This window comes from Macaca nemestrina, chromosome 19 (genome assembly GCF_043159975.1).
Source record: "Macaca nemestrina isolate mMacNem1 chromosome 19, mMacNem.hap1, whole genome shotgun sequence".
In the NCBI taxonomy this organism is placed as follows: Eukaryota; Metazoa; Chordata; class Mammalia; order Primates; family Cercopithecidae; genus Macaca; species Macaca nemestrina.
In genome coordinates this window covers 77,703,700-77,725,343 of record NC_092143.1, presented here as the reverse complement: position 1 = coordinate 77,725,343, position 21,644 = coordinate 77,703,700, and the positions used below count along the sequence as shown (strand labels likewise).

General features: G+C 42.0%; 1 protein-coding gene across 2 annotated transcripts in view; it reads left to right on the top strand.

Annotated features, from left to right (window-relative positions):
* The window catches only part of LOC105478856 (laminin subunit alpha 1), a 164,823-nt gene that overhangs the window by 37,086 nt on the left and 106,093 nt on the right, over positions 1-21,644 (top strand). For both annotated transcript variants that reach the window (XM_011736557.3, XM_024791959.2), the window contains exons 2-3: positions 1,953-2,123; positions 2,323-2,435. In XM_011736557.3, coding sequence (XP_011734859.2) covers positions 1,953-2,123; positions 2,323-2,435 — 284 coding nt within the window. The remainder of the gene's footprint in view (positions 1-1,952; positions 2,124-2,322; positions 2,436-21,644) is intronic.

Here is a 21,644-nt window from a genome sequence, read left to right as displayed (position 1 = left end):
AATACCTCATCTGTTTCCTCATAAAGCATTTTTTTCTTAGTTTATATTAAGAAAAGAAGTCCCTTGACAGGGATATGATAAAAATAAGCATCTTTAAGTTAAAAATGAAAATAAATATATTAAACATAGTATATGATGTAAGTCCATGTTATGTTTCAAAATTAAGAATAATGCTTTAGAGTACAAATATTAAATAACCATTTTATCTTGAGAGGGTAAGGACTTATTGACAGGATGGGGTCCTTCTATTTGAGTAGAATCGTTAATAGGTAGTTCTGTTTTATGTAAAAAGGTTTTGAAAGACTACCTAATTTTTTTTAAATAGATGCATGGTAAGTTTTTTAGTGTAGCAAGTGTTAGAAAAGAACCATTTTTGTTTTATAATTTAAAATTTAAAATATTTATAATGGAAAAGATCATTGAATGTATTAGGCAGTGCCTAAAAAATAACAATTGAAGCCATGAATTCCTTCTGTGTAACTAAAATTACACTGTGCTATTTTAAATTTCACTGAAAAATAAACATTTCAGTAATGGTATTTCTATATGGTTTTTACAAAGAAAAGATTTTATATTCTGTGATCTTTTAAGATCGAGTCGTAGTATGTTAGAGAAACGCCACTGAGCTGAGACCGTTGTAGTATGCTCTCAGCTCAGTGTCCATGCCTGGGGAACGTCTCTTCAACGTCGCGTCACACCATCGTTTCTGTATCTTCGTAGAGTCTTCACTGCTGCTATCCCCTTTTACCAAGATAAAGTTAAACCTCCAAAGAACCAAATGGAGGGACTTTTCTCACAGTCACCCGGAAATTATTTCCTGAATAGTTTGGACCTGGTACTGATCTTGGCTGCTTAAAGATAAAATCAGCTGAGACAAAGAAACTGTACAAAGGCAGAGATCAATAATGACTTGAAAAGCATTTTGAAAACTGGATCTTTGGGTTCTAAAATTTTATTCACCAAAGAAAACAGGAGTAAAGAAAGAAAAGAGAGAGAGACCAAAAAAAAAAAAAAATCCTAGATAATTATAGAAAAGACCTTGTAAATACTACCAGAGGCAACTGGACCAAAGTGAGGAGAGAATAAATGCCCTTCTTTCCAGTGATAGGTGTTTGAATTGCATTGATAAATATATGCATTGGTCATTTGCAACTTCCCCTAAAGCCTGTTTCACAACATTTTATTGTAAACGTTTTCAATCAGAAAAGCGGAAAGAATTGTACAGTGAACACCCATACTCTTGCCTTGATTTTTATTTATTTATTTTTTTGAAACTGAGTCTTGCTCTGTTGCCCAGGCTGGAGTGCAGTGGCACGATCTCCACAGCGGCTGAACTAATTTACACTCCCAACAAAAGTATATAAGTATCCCTTTTGTCCACAGCTTCTCCGGTATCTGTTTTTTGACTTTTTAGTAATAGACATTCTGACTAGTGTGAGATGGCATATCATTGGAAGCCAGCTTACTCTGTGATGCCTTTCGAAGTGGTTTGGAGACATAAGTATACTTTACTCCTAAACATTTCCCCATGTACATTGGTATTTGTTTATGATTCTTTTATTTTGTTTTTTTGAGGTAGAATGTACACGTACTAAGATACACAGATCTACCCAAATCTTAGGTGTACTCATTCTATGATTTTTCACAACTGCATCTGCCTGTGAAACCCAAAGCTTTATCGAGATATGAACATATTACCCTAGAAAGTTCCTCTGTCCTTTCATAGTCAATCCCTACCCCCTGCAACAATGTTTTGACTTTTCCCCATAGATGAATTTTGCTTCTCCTAGAATTTCATGTAACCATGCTGGTATCCTGTGTTTGTGTAAGGATTCCTTCATTCAGCACATAGACTTTCAGTCTCCTTTTGATTCACCTACCAAGTGGGATGGGGTAAGCTCATTCTCTGGATTTCAAGTGGCTCAGCTGATTTGGTGAATTTTCACTTTCAGGCCTGTTTCCTGCCATTCTCAATCTTGCCAGCAACGCTGACATCAGTACCAATGCCACCTGTGGCGAGAAGGGGCCCGAGATGTTCTGCAAACTTGTGGAGCATGTGCCGGGTCGGCCCGTCCGAAACCCACAGTGCCGGATCTGTGATGGCAACAGTGTGAACCCCAGAGGCAAGTGTCGCGCCTTCGTTTCTGAAGTTCCCGTGGGAATGTACACTTTGTGAAATGAGGACTGAGACTTCTATTAGGAAGCCATAAACATTGTGTTCACCTTCACTGCTCTTTGTTTCCACTAGCATTACGGTTTAGAACTTAAGAAATGTAAAGCAAGAGCTGAGAGGAATTCATGTTTTTTGTTTCCTTTTAACAGAACGCCATCCAATATCACATGCCATAGATGGCACCAATAACTGGTGGCAAAGTCCCAGCATTCAGAATGGGAGAGAGTATCACTGGGTCACAATCACTCTGGACTTAAGACAGGTAGGTCAGGCCAGCACCATCGAAGAGTGTCTATGGGCTGCTCAACTGTGGTCTTCCAATGACTTTTGGGAAAGTCTGGCTTCTTTCTGAACACATTTATATTCTGGTCTATTTTCCACCAAGTGAAGGCAAGTGGTATACAGAAGGAGTCCCTGGTGCCATTTCTTGTCACTTTTATCATTCCCAAGTGTCTTTGGGGAGATGGATGAAATTGCTTCCTTGTGGTTGATGTTCTTTGAAGCTGTGTCAACAGGGCACACCCATCCATCCAGGATATGTCAGGCTGTTTGCTGGCTGCCGACAGATGCGTGGGGAGGGAGGGGGGAAAACACACGTATTTCCTAACTTTTAACTTACTGTCTTGCTAATGTCTTTGCGCAAGTTATTCTATAAGGATTATATAAGGCTAGAAGAAAACAAAACAAGACATTGTTAAACCTCTTGGCTGTGTCTCCCCTGCCAGATGCAGTCTGTCTGGGCCAGGTAAGCTGGAGTTGCCCAATACTAACTTAAGCAGCGCCTTCAGCATGAGTGGGGAAAGGGAAGGTATGATTGGCTCCAGCCACACTTGCATCCTCTTCCCTTGCTTGAAGGCCACATAGGAGGATGCGAAGAAATATGAGATGAGCCCCAGTTGCCCTGATGTTCCTGGGAAAGGAAAGGAGAGGAGAGGAGAGGAGAAGGGAGGGGAGGGGAGGGGAGGGGAGAAGAGAGATGGCAGGTGTTCTGGAGCTGTTAGCAGGTGTTTTGGAGCCATTGTCCTGGTTCTGATTTGAGCTTTTCAGAAAAGCCATCGCATTAATTCTTATTTATTTCCATTCTCTTGTGTTAGAACTCATAAATTTCATGTAAAATATGAGATTGGTTAAGAGAGGCAAATAATTGTAATGTGCATTGTAGGATTTACATAGGAATTATGGAGATTTAATGACAATCATAATTCTTTGAATAAGTGATAGTTTTAAAATGTGCAGGATTTTTTTTGAAACAAAGTCTCGCTCTGACACCCAGGCTGGAGTGCAGTGGCGTGATCTCGGCACACTGCAACTTCTGTCTCCTGGGTTCAAGCGATTCTCCTGCCTCAGCCTCCCAAGTAGCTGGGACTACAGGCTCCTGTCGCCACGCCCGGTTAATTTTTTTGTATTTTTAGTAGACGGGGTTTCACCATGTTGGCCAGGATGGTCTCATCTCTGGACCTTGTGATCCGCCCGCCTCGGCCTCCCAAAGTGCTGGGATTACAGGTGTGAGCCACCATGCCTGGCCAAATGTGCAGGATTTTAACATGACAAGGTGATACTTCATATATTGATGTACAAGGAACTTGTGTTCTGTAATAATTACGGCAAATAAGGTAGCAAGATGTGCAGCTCAGAAGACATTTTCCAAGTTCAGGTTCACAGTATTATGAAAGTAAAATAACACTTTTAATAGCTTTCAGGTGTAGGACATGAATTAATGTGACACTCCTTAATATTTTCAAATCCCCCTAAAGAAAAAAGAAAATAGCTTCTTTTTTCTTTTCTTTTTTTTTTCTTTTTTTGAGACGGAGTTTCGCTGTTGTTACCCAGGCTGGAGTGTAATGGCTCGATCTTGACTCACTGCAACCTCCACCTCCCGGGTTCAAGCGATTCTCCTGAGTAGCTGGGATTACAGGTATGTGGTCTCGAACTCCTGATCTCAGGTGATCCACCTGCCTCGGCTTCCCAAAGTGCTGGAGTTAGAGGCATGAGCACCACGCCCAGCCAAGAGCTTCTTTTTTACCTCGGCCTTTGTGTTTATCTCAGTCGTAAGAATGGTTCTCTGGAAGATTTTGGTTTTTCCCATCACCTTTCTAACGTATTTTCCTTTTTCTAAAGGAAAAAGTAAAACTGTGTTCATTATTATGAATGTGGTATTACATGAGTTTGGCCAAATTAAGACCTGGATATTTTACATAGAGATTTCAAACCTCTGTAAGTCCATCCTTTGTCTTGAAATTTGTCATGCTTGACTTCATCCTGAAGGGATGGACTAAGTTAGTCTGAGGAATTCCAGAAGGCAGTCTCCATTTTAGATGTTTAAGGCATTTTTAAAAAATAAACATACACATGTAGTTACAGACTGCTTTAGGTAATTTTTAGTGTTTTAGGGTAGGCTTTTAAAATAAGATCACTTAAAATAAGTAGTATTCAGAAATTTCTTTACCATTTACACAGCATAAAAATTCTGCTTGTGCTTTGTTGTTGTTGTTTTTAAACAAAGCACATTATGCTTATATCTGATCAAGTCTTTCTCAGATTTTTTTATTTATTGAGCCTTTTTATTACAAATACTTTTGAATATGTAGAAAGCATATTGCAGTGAATTCTCCTGGAGAAATCATGGACTGCTGTCTAGTACACTACAGACTAGGTGTTCTTGGTTCTCAGCCGAGAGACTACATCAGGGCACCAGCTTGGTCCCGAGACCTTCAGGATAAGGATGGAGGAAATACAGAAGCAGTTCCATTTGTGTATTAACTGTTGGGTTTTGGTGGCGTGATTTGGTGGAGATGCATGAAGTGTGGTAGGGTGATATATACAAAGTGAAATGTGATAGCATGAAGGATGTAGAGTACCTAACAAACTCCTCACGTTTAATAAACCTGAGTTTTTTTCCCTCTGTCATATTTCTAATACGCAAATCACTTTAGATTCCCAAAGATCTTCAGATATCACCAAGGGAAATGTTAAACAAGGGCTTAATAGAATCTAATCACAGTTAGCTAACAGGATTAAGGAGTGCAGTTATGCAGATTTTGAGAAATTCATAAGTCAATAATTATTCTGTTTTTTCTGATTAGGAAATTAAGATGGAATCATCATAGAAAAATGGAAGATACAGATAAGCATAAACGGGCAGAAACACATCATCTCTTCACCTTGTAGCAATGGCTAATTGGCATCTTGGAATATTGACTGTGTCATTTGCCTACAATTCTATGCATTTAATAATGCTACGACAGTACTATTATGTATTACATACTTACTGCGCCAGACATTGTGCTATGCACTTGATGAGGATTATGTCATTGAATTCTCATAATCGCCTATGAGTTGGCGCCTGTTATTATCCCCTTTAGACAGATGACAAAACTGAGACTTAGAGAGTTTAAAGAGGCTTGCTCAAGGGTGGGACTCACTGAAGCTTAAGAGCCTGGACTCTGCATCATTGCACCACTCTGACCGTCCAGCTGAGACAGATGATGTGATATATAAATTCGTGTTTGAATGTTTTATGTAATTTTATATCATGAGCATTTCCCAGTATAACTAAAACTCAAGATTAATAATTGTTAAAGCTGTATTAATAGTTTCTATATATATGGCTTACCCATCATTTGCCCAAGAATCCTCAGGCCTAACGTTTTGGTGCTTTTTCTGTTATGGGTGATAACTTGAGCTATCGATGAAAAAAGGTTCATTTCGTACATATACCCATGAAATAATGCAGTGAATATCAATCACGTTTGAGGTTTATATGACAAATTTATGGTTAATTTTGTTTTGAGCATCTTTTGAAAGAGGAATGTTATTAACAGCTACACATATAGGAACTTATAGATATGAATTATAGACTATTCAGCATTTTTTTCCTCATCCGTATTATTTAATCTGCTTTTCCCAACAGTTCTGGAATGCGAATGATCTCCTCTTTACAGGTACAAAAAATCACAGCACAGAGCAAGCAGGTCACAGGCTTGCCCAGGGCCTATGGCTGCACGTGCTCAGGCTAGGCCTGGAAACCAGGACCTCTGGTTCCCTCTACACCATGCTACGCTGTCGCCTTGTCTTTGGTCTCCAATTATTGTTTTCCTTTGTTCTGACTTTATGGGGTGACTGGCAAGAGCTCTTGCAATTCTCTCCTGATGTTGGGAGTGTTCAGATTTTATCCCCTTCCCTCTTCTGTTTGCCTACTCAGTAGGGTCCTCTCCCCCATGAATCCAGTAAGGTATTGACACTTTCTTCATGCTTTTGCAGTGGCTGATAGAATTGGGTGCTACCTAGCCTTTTTTTTTTTTTTTTTTTTTTACGAAGAAGGAGGAAAATAAATCAGTATCTTCTCTTTTCCTTAAAAAGCTTTTAAACCCAGAGAACATTTCACTGGGAGTGAGGGTCAGATGTGTGAGTAAAACTGTGTAATGGTCTTTTAGAAGATAAGATCTGTTTTGTAAAGAAGGAAAGTTCCCTATGGCATTGAAAATAAAGCTGCCTTTTGGAGCCGTGCTTTATTTTATGTGTAGGTTTAATTAGGAAGTAGCACTTTGTTGTGGGAACATAATCACAGAGGGGCCTTTGTTTTATGCAAACCTTTAGACAAGAGCTGCTTGTTTGCTGGGTTTTGTAAAACCTCATTAATTCAGATGTCAGTTGTTTTTTTCCCCCAAATTTCTGAAAAATTGACCAGTACTAGGTGAGGTTTATTATTATATCATTCAAATATAAAGTGTTTATTAAGCACATCGACAAGGTCAACAAAAAAATAGGCAAATTTCACATTCTTAAGATAAAATCTTTAAAGATTTTTATTGCAAGAATTGCATGTAAGTTGGAGCGTCTCATTACAAGTGAATTTTGGCTGTTCCTGAAAAGAGGTTAGGCAGAAACCCTTCCTAGAAGCACTCAGATAGAAATTACTTTTACTGTATGCTTGTTTGTACTCTAATGATTCTATTCCAGTTTCTATTACTTCATACTGGCCTCCACCAATTTCAGATATTAAGGTTTCTTGATTTGCTTGGTAACATAAATAGATTGGAAGAAATCTTAAGCTCATCATTATGATTTGGAAGGAAGCCACCCTAAATTCCTGCCCTTCAGACATTTTTATCTTTGTTGTCATGTTCTCTGTGAAGCTGCTAGCCTCAGAAATAGGTCTTTCTTTCGTTTTCACATTTTCATTACCTCGTTTTATTTTCTCATGCATAGCTTCTCTGCTGGTTATCTATTGTGGAAGAAATCACTGTGAAACTTTATGGCTTAAAACAGCAACATTCATTTTATACCTTTCCTGATTTCAGTGGGGTCAGGATTTCGGAAAAGCCTGAGTGGATATGTCTAAGGCTGCAGACCATGGGGGCTAAAATTGGAGCAGCTTAGGGAAGAGGGTCTCTGGGGCAGCTGGAAGAGGGGGTTTGGAGAACCTGGGGAAGAGGGTGCTGGAGCAGCTGGGAGAAGGTCCCTGGGGCAGCTGGAGGCTATGTTCATGAGGGTTCAGGGCTTCTCTGTGTGGTCTTTCCACATGGACGCCAGAGCTTCCTCACAGCATGGCGGCCTTAAGGCAGCTGGCTTATAGGGCAGCTTGGGGCAGGAGGCAGAAGTTGTGTCGCCTCTTAGACCTGGTCTCCAGTCACACAGTGCCAGTTTCCCTGTGCTCTATGAGACACCCAGTCACTCAGGTTGGCAGAGATTCAAGTTGGGAAAGATAGACTAGCCTCACCCGTCAACCGGAGGAGGGGTGAAGAATTTGAGGCCTGTTTTAAAACTACTACTACCTTAGCCTTCTGAAAGGGTCTTTCTCTGGAAGGCTTTAATCTTTGCAGCCTTGCATATCTTATCTTGTAGGGGCCGCACCCCTGTCTTTAGGTGGGGTGAAGAGCTTATAGGAACCGAACAGGAATGCAGATACTGTTCTTTTCACAGTAAGTGAGCTGAGTAAGTGAAAACAATTGAGGCCAGGCTTTAGGAACAAGATGGAGTTTTGTTTCTTGTTAAGATTTATATTTAAGCTTTCGCACTTATGTATTATTGGTGGGGTTTGCCAAATAGTTCAGGATAACCATTTTGCCATTTGGCAGAGCTCAGTTCTCTTTAGATTTTGAGCTGCCAAGGTTTGGCCGCACACTTTCAGTGTTTCTACCCAGCAGGACTTCTTGCATTGGGCCTGGGAGGATTCAGGGAAATCCGTGAAGACGGTTTTGCAGGATTGGATCACAATATGCTTTTCATATCCCCAACTGTTTTGGCATCAAAGTAAAGATTTTTGTATATTTATGGGAAAAGAGGGAAGTCCGTTCTGAAATTATTTCTTCCTGTTATATTGAAGCTGAAAAAAAAAGGGATAAGTTTTAATTTCTCAAGAAATTTTTCTTTGAAAAATATAGTGCAGTTTGGTGTCCATTCTAGCTTTTTCTTTTCTTTTTATGTATTGACTTAGCTTCTACTCAGATTGTAGCATTTCCATCTTTAAAAACAGAGCTGTAACAACATTTTTTTAAAAATGGCTTATAAAAACCTCAGCTAGATCTCAAAATATCTCTTGTGTTTTTAATGTCTTCAGTGGACCTTTTCTCTACACAGAACTTCCTTTATTTTGATGTACTGGTAACATATAATAGCAGAAACTTTTTAAACTGTAGAAAAATGTAAGAAAAAAGTTATTTTAAAAAATCCCCTGTGATTCTTACAACCAGGGGTGACCTTTTGCTCCATTGCATCATATCTGAGAACACTGAATATATTTAAGAAATCACGGAATCTCTGCCTTGTGCATACTGGGATCTCAGGATTCGTCGATGAACAAGACAATGATCAGATCCACGTTAAGCCCTTAGTGCAGAGAAAGTGCACAACACATGGTCGGTTCCTTCACTACGTCGGTTATTAGCAGTGATGAGCAGGCCACTTTCATTGCGTGTTTAAGGCAGGCCCCAGGTCTCAAGGGCCTTCTGGTCTGGTGGGACTCAAGGGCCTTTTGTAGCTGGGACTACAGGCGTGTGCCACCAATTAACCATACCTGGCTAATTTTTTTGTATTTTTAGTAGAGACGAGGTTTCACCCTGTTAGCCAGGATGGTCTTGATCTCCTGACCTTGTGATCCACCCGCCTTGGCCCTCCAAGGTGCTGGGATTACAGGCGTAAGCCACCGCACCTGGCCTTGGCTATTCTTTATCACCCTTTTAAGAGCAAGTGACTGATCCAGTGCAGTTTCAACAGTTTCTAAGACCTTTTCCTCCATAGTATTTACAAGACTATCATGAGAATTGTCAATATAATTTAAGAATTTTTACTTTACCTACTATTTAATGGTATGTAATCAGAAGATATTTATCTGTGTTCTCCATATGACAGAAGCACAAAAAAATGCCAGTTAAATAACCACTTAGTAGGTCTCCATTGGGATGAACAATATTTAGGATCATTTACAACTTTATCCAGTCTTGTATCAGTCTTATAGACTGAGCCAGGCAAGAAACGGGGCTGCCTGAGGTCACTGTGCTGTTCAGGAAATGCCACCAAGGAGAAAGCATTGTGTAAACAGTGGTAAAGCCCTGAGTTTGGGGCTCTGATTTTGTATTTTGTGAAGTATCATCATGCCTTGCCAGAGCTCAGAAAGAATGTGACCGAAATCAGGTCATGAGAAAGATAAGATTTCAAACATCCCCTCGGAGCTGTTTGCTTGACCTCCGCTGACTTAATTGGTTTCTATGGAGTTGGCCCCTGCCTAGAAATACTACATTCCTACTCATTTGCAACTTAGACAGCTCAGTCTTTCACAAGGTTGAATCTTCATACCATTCACTTTTCATCTCTTTTTTTTGGAGGGGGTAGTGTTGTAAAATATGCATAACATAAAATTTACCATTGTAACCTTTTTTTGTATAAAAATGGCATATTCTTTATTTTGCATACTTTAATTTCAGAACAAAATAAACAAAAAAAATTTACAATACACACCATCCAATCGTGCTGTCAGAGTAGGGAGGGAATGGGGGCTTGACACCGTGTTTCTTGCCTTCAACACAAGGACAGGAGAGAGAAAAAAACACTAGACATCAGCAGGGGGAGCCAGATGGGACGGGGCACTCGAGGCTGCCGTGGGAGCCATTTTAACCATTTTTAAGTGTACAGTTCGGTGACATTAAGTATATTGTGCAACCATCACCACCATCCATCCCCAGAACTTTTTCATCTTCCCAAATGGAAACTATTTACCCCTTAAACACCAACTCCATGTTCCTCTCTTCCCCCAGCCCTGGGTAGCCTCCATTCACCTTTTGTCTATGAATTTGATTACTCTGGGTAATCAAGCTTACATAAGTGGAATCGTACTCTGTTTGTCCTTTTGTCTGGCTTATTTCACTTAGCATACATAATGTCCTCAAGGTTTATCTATGTTGTAGCATGTATTACAATGTCCTTTCTTTTTAAGACTGAGTAATATTCCATTGTATGTATAGACCACACTCTGTTCAGCCATCCATCCATTGATGGACACTTGGGCTGCTTCCGCCTTTTAGCTATTGTGAATAATGCTGCTGTGAACATTGGTGTGTATGTGTGTTTGAGTCCCTGCTTTCCATTCTTCTGGATGTATACCTGGAAGAGGAATTTCTGCATCATATTGTAATTCTATGCTTAATTTTTTGAGGAGCCACTGTACTGTTTTCCGTAGTACCCGCACCATTTTACATTCTCACTGCATGTTTTAAAAAAATAAACAAAAGCCTTCCTATATATTATGTATCCTACATATTTGGATATTCTCTTTTAAAAATAAGCTTTAAATATGATGATTTGTCAGTTAGATACTCAATGAGGTTAGATGTGTCTAAAGAAAAAGGAGAATCTTCAAGTAGAATATAGACCAAAGATCCATATCAAAAGTGAAATTTTACACACACACAAAATAATACTTTCTCATCTCTCTGGTGCTGAAACTATCAACGATTCGGCTGGATTTAGTGCCCGAAGGAAAGAACACATAATTATTGTTTCTGGGTGTTGTAAATGTATAACTAATAGGTTAATGTTTAATGGAGTTCGTTAAGTACGGATTTGCACAGCTTTTCTGGGCAGTATCACCTGTTGGATTTTCGAGGCTTAATGATTAAGGGCCCCTTTTACTGTCATTGGGTGTGATACCCGTGTGTTTTCTCATAATAAGGCATGAGAAGAAGGGATGCAAGCTGTAAGCTCTTAACCATCGCTCCATCAACTGGGGCAAAACCAGGTCAATGTGAGGACTAGGAGAAGAGGTGAAAAGAAGTTGAGTTTTTAGCCAGAAATTCTCTGGGACGGAGGCAAGAGGGGGGAGGTGTGGGCTTTGGGGCCACGTGGGAGAGAACTCTGCACTCTTCCTACAGTGGAGAGAGGGATCTGATCAGAGCTGGAAGGCCCTGCTTGGCCTCTTTGTGTTTTCCTTCTCACTCACGTTTCGACCTTTTAGAAAACCCCGTAAGACCCATTCTTTTCTCTCTGCTCTGGTCTCTTGGTGTTTACAGTCAGCACCACCATCTCTCATGATTTCCAGGCACCAACATCCAATTCTGTGACCTTCAGCCCTGGTGACCCCGTAGCTCCTTGGTTTCAGGTCCTGGGATGGTCTAAGGGTTTTACCACGGTGCACAAAGATCTGCGTGCTGGCCCATGGCCCTGACCAGGCCCCCGCTGGCTGTCTCCTGCCGTCTCTGCACTCCTTCCTCTGTGCTCTGCCCTCAGGGTTCCACTCTGTCCTTCTTCACCTTCACTCCAGTTACCTGGACATCTCCCATCTGGCTTCAGAGATACCTTCAGGGAAGCCTTCCCTGACTATCTGCCTTCTCCAGACTTAATGGGCCTTCCCCCAACACCCAGACACTCTCGTAGCCTCCGCCCTTCTCCCTGGTGACTTGGTCAGCCTCTGGCTTTCCCACCAGGGCATTGGGTCACATTGACCTTCCATCCGCTGCCATATTTGTGGCACCTGGCGTAGTCCCTGTGACAAAGCAGATGCTCAGTTAATGATGACTGGACGAAGCTGCAGTGAAAAATTGTTAGTGGGTGTCCCTTGTCCCCAGTCTCCTGTGTCCCTGTGGAGTGTTCCTTTGCTCACCCCTCCCCCACCTGTCCTCAAGGGAGGAGCAGTCATTGTCCTCACTCGGGGACAGCTGACTCTCTCCCCCAGGGCATGTGTGCACTCTTCTTTTCCTGTGCAGGCTGTTCTCCAATGCACAGGTTCTGGCCCACAGGACAGAGCTTCCAGGGTGGATCCACAAGCACCCGCTCAGGCTGTGACACAGGAGGGAGTGTGTTGAGCAGGCCTCTGCTGCGCCCATCTACACCACATCCTCCGGTTTGCTTTTTTCTGGAATATTGCAAACTGCTTTTTCCAATCTTCATGACAGATTTCTGAGCCTACTTCCACAGCCAGAAGAGGAAGGCAGGGATGCCATTCATTGCCACCACCGTCCCAACATGAACAAATGGGGAACTGCATTTTGGAGAAAAGCCTAGTGTGATTTCAAAGGCGAAGATACTCCTAGGTGAAAACTCAATTGTTCCGGCCAAGGGAATGGTTAGGAGTTGGGGAATAGAAAAGGTGCTTTTTGGATTTCTCAGGTCTGAAAATGGCCTATAACTGCATTTCACAAGTGGGTTTATATCATTCTAGGGGCACTTGGCTGTCATGTGGATCTTACAAGGTGGGGAAAATAAATGAAGATCCCCACCAAGAGCATTTGGTGACATGTCTGGCTGTGGTTTTGAGGTAGTTCCAGCTATTTTTCCACAAATTTAGCAAAATCGCCAAGAACACTTGGTCAGCTTGAGCAATGGGAACAATTATAGGGAGAAATACATCGGGACTAGGAATGGAAACCAACCTCTTACTTGTCTGTTCTGTTTCTTAGATAAAGCGGTTCAGCACCTTTTGCGGGGGATGAGGGACAGGGTCTCGCTCTGTCACCCAGGCTGGAGTGCAGCGGCACCATCACGGCTCACCGCAGCCTTGACTCCCCAGGCTCAAGTGATCCTCCCACTTCAGCCTCTCCATGACTGGGACTATAGGCATGCGCCACCATGCCTGAATGATTTTTTTTTTTTTTTTTTTTTGTAGTTTTTGCAGAGACGAGGTTTTGCCGTGTTGCCCAGGCTGGTCTCAATTCCTGGGCTCAAGCAGTCTGCAGTCTGCCCACCTTGGCCTCCCAAAGTGCTGGGATTACAGGCGTGAGCCGCCACCCCCAGCCTGCATGCTTTTTAAAACAACAATTCTATTAGTCACCCTCAAATGGAAACGGTGGCACCTGGACCATGGGTCAGCTTGCGGGTGGGCTCCTTCTGAAATCGCTTTTCTGACTGATAGAAGACAAAACTGCTTCTGATGGGTATTTGAAGTATTCCTTTCCTATCTCCAGATTACTATCATGGGTTACTATTTACGTTTTAAATGGGCTGGTATCTCTGTGCCCTCTATTTGTCAGCAATCGTCTTTCTTACTTTGACTTTTCTTCAACGTCCACTTTAAGTATCTCAGCATAGTTCTGAAGGGAGCATTCCTAGATTGTCCTGTCTGAGACATGAATTTTAAGAATTTTAAGGAAAGAAATCTGCTTGATCTAAATTTATCACTATTGGCAGCCTGTCCCTCCTCCCCTAATCAAAACAGAAAGCCAAAAGAAAATGGGGAAAAAAGAGAAAAGTTACTGGACAAGGACATGTTTTGTTTTGTTTTAATTTTGGGACATGTTTATTTTGCACATCTAATGGCAGCACCAAATTTAAAGAGAAACAAATCATATTTTATTCTAAAATGTTCTTCTCATTTATGAAGCTGGGTTTTTTTGGTCTGTTAATTGAGTATACTGCTCCTAAAATGAGGAGATAACAGTTAAAACTGCCAACTGAAATATAATATAAATGACATTTCAAGTAATTGCTCTGAGAACTGTATTTAAAATGTGTATCCAGGCATCCTTCCTTCCCTCTCAGCTCCCTAGCATCTCTGTTTTTCCTAGTTTTTGTTGCCACTTCACGTGCTGATCGATTGACTGAAGTGCTTTGGTGATTGACACACTATAAAACTGGAAGTGAGCCATATCTGCGTTAGTAATTAGCTTCCTATTAAATAACTGCTTCTTTATTCCTGAGTAGTAAGTATTAATTCAAATGGTCATTTTACATTTCATTCTCTAATAATTTCATGAGACATAAAGCTTAGCACAAAATCGCCACTTTCACAGGGATAATTGAGCAATATTATTTATCAAACGCACTTAACTGTTCATCTAAATCTCTTTTGTCTGGGAAAAGTTCATTTCCTTCATGCAAGAGAGAAAACATGCCTTCATTCACTGTTCAGTTACCCCCATGGAGGCAGGTAGGTTCTTCTATGGAGAATTTTCAGAGGGGAGTCGTGCCTGGTGTTGAGCCCTGTAGATTTCCTGAGAGCCTGCGGAGAACAGCTGCACTTCGTGGAGAGGAGAGGCTTCCCTTCTCTCTGCACATGGGAAGTTGACCTCTGATGCTGGAAAATTCAGTTATCTGTATTTTTTAGACATCTGTGCCTGAGATGGATTTTATATATTTAAGTTAAGATCGAGGCCCACATGAACATTCCTGTCTGGATTCCTTTTTAGAAAGTGGCGTTTGATGTGTGCCTACTTTATTTATGTGACACTGTTTATGTGCATTCCAGTGATCATTAACAAAGGCTACTTGGTGGAAAATCGTGATGAAAGTGGATTTAAAAGTGGCTGTATCAGCTGCAGGTTTAGCAAGACTACATTGACTGTGAGTCTAGTGAGAACCCCTGCATCATCAGTTTGTGTTCAGCCAACCTTAAATCCAGAGAAAAGGCAGTTTAGTCAACCTTGCAAAAAAAGGGCAAAAGAAATATTGTGGATTTTATTGGGACAAGGGTTTAATATTCTATATACCAGCCAGGCACAGTGGCTCACGCCTGTAATCCTAGCACTTTAGGAGGCTGAGGCGGGTGGATCACCTGGGGTCAGGAGTTCGAGACCATCCTGGCCAACATGATGAAACCCCGTCTCTACTAAAAATACAAACATTAGCTGGGCATGGTGGTGTGCACCTGTAATCCTAGCTACTCGGGAGGCTGAGGCAGGAGAATCGCTTGAACCCAGGAGGCAGAGGTTGCAGTGAGCCGAGATTGCGCCACTGCACTCCAGCCTGGGCGACAAGAGAGAAATTTCGTCTCAAAAAGAAAAAAAAAGTTCTACATACTAACAGAAAATCCTTCAGTTTTCCTACATTATGTGTAAGACCAATTTGTCAACACAGGATTGGTGAATTGCGCCTGTATTAATCAGCTTGGACTGCTGTAACAAGTAGCACCGACTGGGCAGCTCAAGCAAGAGACACTGACGTCCTCACAGTTCTGGAGGCTGAAGTGTAAGGTAAAGGTGTCAGCAGAGTCGGTTTCTTCTGGCTCATAGTGGCTTATCCTCCCTGAGTCCTCACAGGGTCTTCCCTCTGTACTGTCCGTGTCCTAATCTGCTTTTCCTATGATGCCAAAAATAGGGCCCATTGCAATGACCTCATTTAACTTAATCACCTCTTTAAAGACCCTGTCACCAGTTACAGCCATGTTCTCAACTACTGGAAGTTAGAACTTCAATGTATGCATTTTGGGGGAAATAGTTCAGCCCAAAATGGGGCAAAATGAAGACAAATTGTATTTAGAGTCTTCATAGCACCTCTTCCTCTTTATCAGACTCACCACTCTCAGGACCCCTAGTTTGTGTCCTGGTCTCCAGTTTGGGGACCTTGAGGGCTATTGAGAGATTGTGGGAACAATGGCCAACATCCTAAGGAAGGCTTTGATCAAGATAAAAGTTAACTAACTCCTCCCTTGAAAGTTCATCCTGAAGTTTTTCACTGTGATTGTTTTTCTGTTTGGTATCATTTTCTAACATACAACTAAGCTCTCAGAATAAAAGCTGGCAAAAGGTTGATAAAATACTGGCACATGGTATTGAAATAATTATGGGCTGGGTCGGTGGTTCACATCTGTAATCACGGCACTTTGGGAGGCCAAGGTGGGTGGATCACTTTAGCCCAAGAGTTCAAGACCAGCCTGGGCAACGTAGTGAGATCCCATGACTACGAAGAAAATTTTAAAAAATCAGCCAGGCATCATGTGGCTTGTCTGTGGTTCCAGTGATTTAGCAGGCTGAGGTGGGAGAATCTCTTGAGCCCAGGAGGTCAAGGCTGTAGTGAGCTGTGACCATGCTACTGTACTCCAGCCTGGGTGATAGAGTAAGATCTTATATCAAAAAAAAAGAAAAAGAAACAGAGAGAGAGAGAGAGAAAGAGAGAAAGAGAAAGAGAAAGAGAGAAGGAAGGAAGAAGGAAGGAAGGAAGAAAGGAAGGAAGGAAAAAGGAAGAAACGAAGGAAAGAAGGAAGGAAAGAAAGGAATGACAGTGGTGGAAGTAAAAGGGTGGAAAAACTGGATTAGGACTTACCAGTTGTCTCAGCCTGGGATTTCTTTCCTTTTCTTTTTTTTTTTTTGTTTTTTTTTTTTTTTTTTGAGACAGAGTCTCGCTCTGTCGCCCAGGCTGGAGTGCAGTGGCCGGATCTCAGCTCACTGCAAGCTCTGCCTCCCGGGTTCACGCCATTCTCCTGCCTCAGCCTCCCATGTAGCTGGGACTATAGGCGCCCGCCACCTTGCCCGGCTAATTTTTTGTATTTTTAGTAGAGATGGGGTTTCACCGTGTTAGCCAGGATAGTCTCGATCTCCTGACCTCGTGATCCGCCCATCTCGGCCTCCCAAAGTGCTGGGATTACAGGCTTGAGCCACTGCGCCCGGCCTTCCTTTTCTTTGCAATATCTAGAAGTAGCGCGGCATAGTGCTTAAGAGTACAAACTGCCTGGGTTCAAGCCCTGCTGTATACAGTTCAGCACCTGTAAGATACTGGGAAGATTACCTAACCTTTCTGTGCCCCAATTTCCTCATCTGTAATGGGGGGAAATGACAGTACTTACTTCGTAAGAAGAATGTAGTTGTAAGAATTCAAAGAGTTGTTGAGGCATGGTACCTCATGTCTTTAATCCCAGCACTTTGAGAGGCATCGATCATTTGAGGTCAGGAGTTTGAGACCAGCCTGGCCAACATGGTAAAACCCCATCTCTACTAAAAATACAAAAATTAGGCGGACGTGGTGGCGTGCACCTGTAATCCCAGCTACTCCGGAGGCTGAGGCAGGAGAACCACTTGAACCCAGGAGTCGGAGGTTGCAGTGAGCTGAGATCACACCACTGTACTCCAGTCTGGGCGACAGGGCGAGACACTGTCTCAAAAAAAAAAAAAAAAAATTCAAAGCATTAATAATTCTAATGAAGCATGTGGCATTGGCACTAGCCACAGAAAGTGCTTCGTGGCATTAGAAGTCATTAATTGTTGTTTCTTGCACACTCTCCATCCTCTTCCCCGACTCAGCAGAATATCTGGAAGAGCTGCCACGGTACTTAACACATGAACCTGGTCTCCAGGTGAATGTAGGAATCTTTTTGTTTGTTTGTTTCTTGGCATTACAAAAGCGAAAGTTCAGTGACCCTATGTGTGTGTGAAGATTTGGGGGCAGGCAGTACGCAGGGTGGCTGAAGGGCTCTGGAGTTGACACCACCTGGTTTCTTTGGGGACCTGCAACTCAGTAGTTTGTTCCTTGACCTCTCTTTTCTTCAGTTTCCAAATGTGTAAAATGGGCACAAAAACAATAACGGGGTTGTTTGGGATTAAATGTGATGATACATGTGTAAAGCTCTTAACATGCACGTGGTAAACTTGTTCTTTCCATTTTCAAATGTGAAACTGGAAGACAGAAAGTAATTCTGTTTCAGATGTCTTTGTAAATGACCTTGCCTTCTCTCCCTCCCAAACGGGCTGCCTGATCATCCTGGCTTATGTGGCGCCTCTGCTGTGTGAAGTCGTTTCACATGTGCAGCGGTGATGAATGATCACAACCCACATATTCATAGAGTTCAACTTTTATGATGCAAACATTTACAAAAACATTGGACAGTGCTGAGTAGCTATGAGAATGTTCTCCCTTGTCCTTCTTGTCAAAGCCCCTGAACACATTATTTCACTTTTTTTTTTTTTTTTGAGACAGAGTCTTACTCTGTCGCCCAGGCTGGAGCGCAGTGGCGCAAGCTTCCACTCACTGCAAGCTTCCACTCAACTGCAAGCTCCGCCTCCCGGGTTCACGCCATTCTCCTGCCTCAGCCTCCCAAGTAGCTGGGAGTACAGGCGCCCACCACCACGCCCAGCTAATTTTTTGTATTTTTAGTAGAGACGGGGTTTCACCGTGTTAGCTAGGATGGTCTCGATCTCCTGACCTCATGATCCGCCCGCCTCGGCCTCCCAAAGTGCTGGGATTACAGGCGCGAGCCACTGCACCCGGCCCTTATTTCACTTCTAATGTGCTTTAGAAACGGCAGTTGTCTTCAAAAGGAAAGCAGCACAAGCGCAGAGATAGCCAAAACATCCAACTCCCTGAAATCACTCGCACACTGAAGTCCATTGGAGAACGTTTCTGGCAGGTGGAAAGAATTACTATAATGAGATAGAATTATTAGTCCCTATTGATTCTATGGAATTCCAGAATCAGGGAAAAGAAAAGCAAAGAAATAAAACCCAAGAAAACTCAGGCAATAAGACTCAGTAAATTAACAACTTCCTTCCGAAGACATACACATATAGGTGTATGTGTGTGTACGTGGGTAAATTTTTTTTTTTTTTTTTTTTTTTGAGATGAAGTCTCGCTCTGTCACCCGGGCTGGGAGTGCAGTGGTGCGATCTTGGCTCCTCCCAGGTTCAGGCAATTCTCTGGCCTTGGCCTCCCAAGTAGCTGGGATTACAGGCATGTGCCACTACACCCAGCTAATATTTGTATTTTTTTAGTAGAGATGGGGTTTCACCATGTTGGCCAGGCTGGTCTCAAACTCCTGACCTCGATTGATCTGCCCACCTCAGCGTCCCAAAATGCTGGGATTCCAGGCATGAGCCACCGCACCTGGCCTAAATTTTTATATATACATATATATATATATATTTACACACACACACACACACACACAGCTGACCCTTGAATAACTTGAGGGTTGGGGGTGCCAACTCCCAATGCAGTCAAAAAATCCATGAATAACATTTGACTTCCCTAAAATACTTAACTACTAATAGCCTACTATTGACTTGAAGCCTTGCTGACAACATAAACAGTTAACACATATTTTATGTGTTGTATGTATTATATTATGTATTATGTATGTATTTGTGTGTTATATGTTTATGGTATATTCTTACAATAAGGTAAGCTAGAGAAAAGAAATTGTTATTAAAATTGTAAGGAAGAGACAATATTATATTTACTATTATTAAGTGGACGTGGATCCATCAAGGTCCTCATCCCTGTCATCTTCACATTGAGTAGGATGAGGAGGAGGAGGAAGAGGGGTTGGTTTTGCTGTCTCAGGGGTGGCAGAAGCACACAAAAAAGTTCATTTATAAGTGGACCTATGTAGTTTAAACTACATGTTTAAGGGTCAACTGTACACACGCATGTTTAGAGGTACATTTACACACATGTATTGCGTATCTATTTTACAAATTAAAAGTACTAGAGTTTGGTTTTTTAAAAAATCACCTGTATCCATCTGGGTTAAAGGAAGTCTGGAGTCAGTAGTAGTTCACATGGAGGAAGGCATGTTTTGGTTATTGTTGCTTGCTACCGCGACCTGAGTTAGTAATCTAAGTTTACTCTCAGAAAAGTGAGTGCTTGCTAAGGCTGAATAACTAAAACAGGGGTGTGATATTTTCACTACGTTCTTCACAGTTCAGAAAACATTTAGAGTTCTCTATTCAATTTCTGGGAGCTGCATTTTAAAATAAGGTTATGTCCAGAGCCTTATGACAAGGCGAGGATGTCTTGTTAAATGATGAATGTTTTCAGGAAACCAGAATATTAAGGATAAAAATGAGAGATTCTGGAGGTGATATATGATAGCTGTGTTCAGATACTTGAAGGACAGTTACATGAAAGTGGAATCCAAGATCTTTTCTGCAGCTCCAGCCTGTAGAATATTATGGGGGAGCTTGAATCAATGTAAAATAAGATTGTCTGGCCAGGCACAGTGGCTCAAGGCTATAATCGTAGCACTTTGGGAGGTCGAGGTGGGTGGACCACTTGAGCCCAGGTGATTGAGACCAGCCTGGGCAACGTAGCAAGACCCTGTCCCACAAAAAAATATAAAAATTAGCCAGGTGTGGTGGTGCATGCCACTCTGGAGGCTGAGGTGGGAGGATCACTTGAGCCCAGGAGGTTGGGACTGCAGTGAGCTGATATCGTGCCACTGCACTCCAGCAGCCTGGGCAGCAGAGTCAGACCTTGTCTCAAAAAAAAAAAAAAAAAAAAAAATCCTCTAATGAGGAAGTTGTCTTAAAACAAAAGGACTGTCTTAGGAGCTAATGAATTTCCTGTCACTGGAAGTACTTGGAGAAGGCCTGGGGATTTTGGAGAGATAATTCCTTCTCAGTGCTAGATTTTGGGCTAGATGTCTACCAGGGTCCCTTCCAAATCCAGGATTTGTCTGCCTAGTCTCCTCCTGCTGATAATAGTCATCTACATTCATTTTTTTCCCCAGTTTGTTTCCTCATTACTCTGACTTTTAATTTTTTTCCATTAATAGACGTTTTTGGAACGGTTTTACATTTATAGAAAAATGAGCAGAAAGTACAAAGTTGCATACTCCTCACTCTCTCCCTCCCCTCCAGTTTCTCCCACTATTACCATCTTTCATTCGAATGGTGCATTTGTTATCACTGATGAGACAATATTGATGCATTATTATTGTTGAGTGCATAGTTTACATGAGGGTTCCCTCTTGGTGTTGTACGTTCTGTGTGTTTAGACAAATGTGTAATGACATGTTTCCACCGTTAAAGTATCATACAGGGTGGTTTCACTGCCCTAAACATCTCCTGTGCTCCACCTATTCATCTCCTTCCCTCCCCCTGAGACGCAGGTAGCCACTGATCTTTTTGCCGTCTTCATCGTTTTGCGTTTGTCACAGTGTCATACAGTTGGAATCATACAGTATGGAGCCTTTTCAGATTGGCTTCTTTCACTTAGTAATATGCATTTATTTATTTATTTATTTATTTATTTATTTATTTATTTATTTTGAGATGGAATCTTGCTCTGTCACCCAGGCTGGAGTGCAGTGGCACAATCTCAGCTCACTGCAACCTCCGCCTCCCGGGTTCAAGCGATTCTCCTGCCTCAGCCTCCCGAGTAGCTGGACTGCAAGCATGCACCACCATGCCCAGATAATTTTTTTGTATTTTTAGTAGAGACGGGGTTTCACCGTGTTAGCCAGTATGGTCTCGATCTCCTGACCTCGTGATCCATCTGCCTAGGCCTCCCAAAGTGCTAGGATTACAGGTTTGAGCCTCCACGCCCAGCCTATTTA